The sequence below is a fragment of the Phaethon lepturus genome, unplaced genomic scaffold (genome assembly GCF_000687285.1).
Source record: "Phaethon lepturus isolate BGI_N335 unplaced genomic scaffold, ASM68728v1 scaffold22335, whole genome shotgun sequence".
In the NCBI taxonomy this organism is placed as follows: domain Eukaryota; kingdom Metazoa; phylum Chordata; class Aves; order Phaethontiformes; family Phaethontidae; genus Phaethon; species Phaethon lepturus.
The window spans coordinates 11584-15418 of NW_010538707.1; the positions used below are offsets into that span (position 1 = coordinate 11584).

The 3835-nt window shown below is 58.5% G+C and overlaps 1 protein-coding gene across 1 annotated transcript; it reads right to left on the reverse strand.

Annotated features, from left to right (window-relative positions):
* Positions 1–1855: 1855 nt before the first annotated feature.
* On the reverse strand, positions 1856–3322 carry THY1 (Thy-1 cell surface antigen). Its single transcript, XM_010286924.1, has 3 exons — positions 3237–3322; positions 2765–3100; positions 1856–2114 (listed from the first exon to the last, which is right to left on the reverse strand). Exons 1-3 carry the CDS (start codon positions 3271–3273, stop codon positions 2002–2004), a joined length of 486 nt encoding a protein of 161 aa, XP_010285226.1. The 5' UTR covers positions 3274–3322; the 3' UTR covers positions 1856–2001.
* Between the last annotated feature and the right edge of the window lie 513 nt (positions 3323–3835).

Consider the following 3835-nt stretch of genomic DNA (forward strand, 5'->3'; position numbering starts at 1 on the left):
GGTGGCCGTAGCTCCAACACACAACCTAGGGTTTTATTGTGCAGACAGAGGAACACTCCTGGAGGACAGGGTTTTTTTGTTGTTGCTTTTCGTAGCATTCTTTTTTTTCCCCCGTAACTGAATTTCTTTTACGACAAGCTGTGGAAACAATTACAAGTGTTCACAGAAAAATGAGACTCGAGATGCATCCGCGCTCTGCTGGCTGGGCTCTGCGCCTGCCCCGGCGCTCACCAGCAAGCCCAGGGAGCTGGTCACAGCCAGACCTCAGCTATACATGGCCTCAGCAGCACTAGACAGCAAGCAAGCAGGGATGGGCACGGGGGTAGGAGGCAGCTCGCAGTGTCTGAAGAAGAGCAAGGAGCGGGGAGCAGCTGCTGCGAATTGCTCTCAGCCGTGGTGGCGCAGCCCAGGCTGCACAGGTAGCTCAGCAGGGCTGGGGTTCACCCCATGGACCCGCATGCTCCTGCCTGCATCTTCCCCTGCCCCTGTGCCCTTCCCTGGGCAAGGGCGCAGCAGGGCCGTCCCTCCAGGTCTCTCTCCCCATGGCCAGCTGGGCTGCTCCTCGCCCAGGAGCCATCAGGTTTCAGGGAGGCCGGGGCAGCAGCCCACCAGTTCCTTGGGATGTGGGCTGTGCTCAGCGTCCCGCTCCCTGCTCTCGCTGACCCTTGGGAATGTCCTGGGTGGCCAAGAGCTGGGCTACCCTTAGGCCCTTTTCTGCTCTTAAATGGAGACAGGGAAATGCCGAAAGGGAGGAGGGAGGAAGCACATGGGCTCCTCCCAGCAGCATGGTGGGACTGGAGGAAGATTGTGCTGGAGGAAGGCTGCTGAGCCTACCCAGGGCCAGGCACCAGACGTGTACCATGAGGAAGGATTAGGGCCCCCAGATGTTCCCTCAGGGAAGATCAGGTAAGTGCAGAGGAGTCCCTGTGGAGTCCTTGGGGCCACACTGCCATAGGGGAGCCCCCTCCCCACCAGCCTGCCTGGATCCAGCTCCAGGGTACTTGGGGAGGGGAGCAGGGGTGAAGGCAGGGCTGTGGCTAGCTCAGAGAGGCTCTGCTTGCCTCCACTGCTGGCAGCAATTCTCTCGTCACAGCTAAGGGCTGGTCCCTAGGAACAGCAAGTGGTGTCTTGGGCTCGGGCAGCCCAAAGGTACCAGATGATGTCTGGAGGAGGCCTCACTTCCAGCTCAGCTGTAAAAAACAGGTTAGGAAAAACTTGTTGCCAAAACATGTTTGCACCGACCCCTCTCCCACGGCCCCAAAAGAGCCCTGAGGAGGCAGGGGCATTTGATGGGTGTCCACCAGACTTGGTCCCCTCTCTTTCCTCCCAGCCTGGCCATGCCCAGCATCATCCCGTGCCTCCCCTGCTCCCTCTATCTCTTCCTTGCTTGCTCTGAGACAGGACTCGCCTCGTACCCCCTCCCAATTGCAGGAGCTCGGGGTGACTCAGGGTGAGAGGAGCAGGCTGAGAAATCAGTAAGTCAGCCGGCTAGTGGGCAGGGCAGGTCAGGGACGCCAGCAGCCCCAATGTCCTCCAGGGGCTGGAGGCACAACATCCAGTATGGGGACCCCTCTGCATGTTCTTGCATCATCTCTCTTTCTTACCTGCCAATCCAGCTGTCCTTCCCCAGCTGAGAACAGGCAAACCCCCAAAATTAAAAGAGACGGGAGAAGCAGGCTGTGCAGCGCTGAGGCTCCAGTGCTCCCAGCATGAGCAAACCAGCCAGCCTGCTGAGCAGGGAGGTGCGATGGGAGAAGGAACACTGCTAGCAGAGCCACCATGCTTCAGAGCAGGGCGTGTGTGCGTGTGATGGTGGGTCTTGGCACAGGATGGTGGTTAGCGTTAGATATACATATATAGAGAGATAACACAGAGAGAGGTTTCACTTGTTCCAAATGGTTCAGCTTCTCTTTCCAAGGGCTGCGTTCTGGTGGGGGAGGCGAGTTTGCTGGGGTACTTGGTGTGTGCGTGCATGTGTGCGTGCTGTGTCTGCTTTTCCTTTCACAGGGACACGAAGTCCACGGCTTGCAGGAGAGGCAGGGAAAGGAGAAGTAGCAGAAGCCACGAAGTGTTCTGGATCAAGAGGCTGAAGCCGGCGCATTTCTCCAGTTTGTCTGTGAGGACAGGGAACGGGGAGGGAGAGAAGAGCCGCAATTAAATCCCTTGGGAACAGGGATCAGGCTGTATGTTACACGGGGTGCTGGGACTCAGCTTCTTGCCTTTTCTCTGCCAGAGATATGCAGCAAGTCCCACCCTGGTCCCTTGCCCGTTTCCCCTCCCACCCCTGCCCACATAGCAGCAAAGCTTTTGGGGACACAGAGACCCTGGGAAGCATAACCCTGCCTGTGCCTGACTGAGCTGACAAGGGGATGGGCACCAGGTAAGACGAAGGGCTCTGCAACCGCAGGACTGCTCCTGCAGGATGTAACTGTGGAGAATCCCCACTGTGCTCCCGCTCCAGACCACATACCTCTTCAGTCCTTCACTAGCAGACTTGTCCCCTCTGCCGGGATTGACTATGAAGCATCACCTATGGTGGGAAATCCGGGCAATGTGCCTGAGGCAGGGCCCAAGAGAGGCAGGGGTAAGCAGTCTGAAATGGGGCAGAGTGAGGCCATCTGTGGGGCTGACTGCTCTGCTTGCAGTAAGAAGGGCATGTAAGGGTTGGGAAACATTTATGGGGCTCGGGGAGGGTTTGGGGATGCCATAAGGGGTTGTAGTTTTCTCTGCTGGCCCTGCCAAACCAAGGAGCAGCCCATCTCACCTTTGATGACAGTGATGTTCTTTATCTGGTTGCCAGTGTAGTCGTTGGTGGCCTTCAGCTCACACATGTAGACACCCTCATCGCTGGTGGTGAAGCTCTGCAGGTAGAGGCACACCAGGTTCTTGTGCATGGTGACGTTGGCTCGGCTCCGGTAGATGTTCTCAGAGACACTGATGGTGCTGTGGATGACATGCTTCCTGTTGTCCTTGGTGATGCTGAACTCATAGGTCAGGGGGTTGCTGGTTTTGTTCTCATAACGGCAGTCCACCCGGAGGCTCTGGCCCAGCAAGCAAGCACTCAGGTCTTTGATCATCTGGCAGTGGGCAGCCTGGAGGACTGGGAGAGGTAAGCAGGGGTTGGATAGGGAATGGTGAGCACTGGGGATGCCCATGCAGCCTCCTGGCCCTTGCCCGGCTGCTCTGGGCTGAGTTTGCTGGACAGCGGGGAGAGGATGCGCATCTGCTGATTGTACCTGTCAGAATGACAGCAATGCCGACGGTGGGGTTCATCTCTACGCTGAGGTGCCTGGTGGTGGCTGTCACCAAGAGGGGAGCCTGGGCAGGGAGAGAGAGAGGCGGTTAGCCAGGCCATTGCCCCGGCACACAGATGTGGGTGCTCAGTAGTGCAGACAAGGGCACACGTGGCACAGGCAGGCAGGCCGCCTCTTCTCTCACAAACGATGCTCCATAGTCTGCTCTTCGTCGTGATGTCTGATCCACTGCACAGGCACTGGCTGGCCCTGCAACGAGCTAGGGGGTCAGGCACTGTGTCTCTGGCCAGCATCACCTTTCCATATCCGCGGGCAATGCCAGCCACACTCTCTTTTCCCTGTCTGGATCCCCCATGCCAGACATCAAAGGAGCATGGCACAGACCTGCAGCTGCCTGCAGCGAGGCCTGCATGTGCTTTCCTCTCCTCCTTCTGCCCTGTGCCCAGGCTGGGTGCCCGGTCAAGGGACAGGCAGGAGAAATCAGGATGTGCCCTGGTGCCTGCGCATCATGGCCAGAGGGCTGCGGCTCATGGCAAGCGTGCTGACCGGTGAGGGACCCCCCCCCGGTGCCGCCAAGCGCC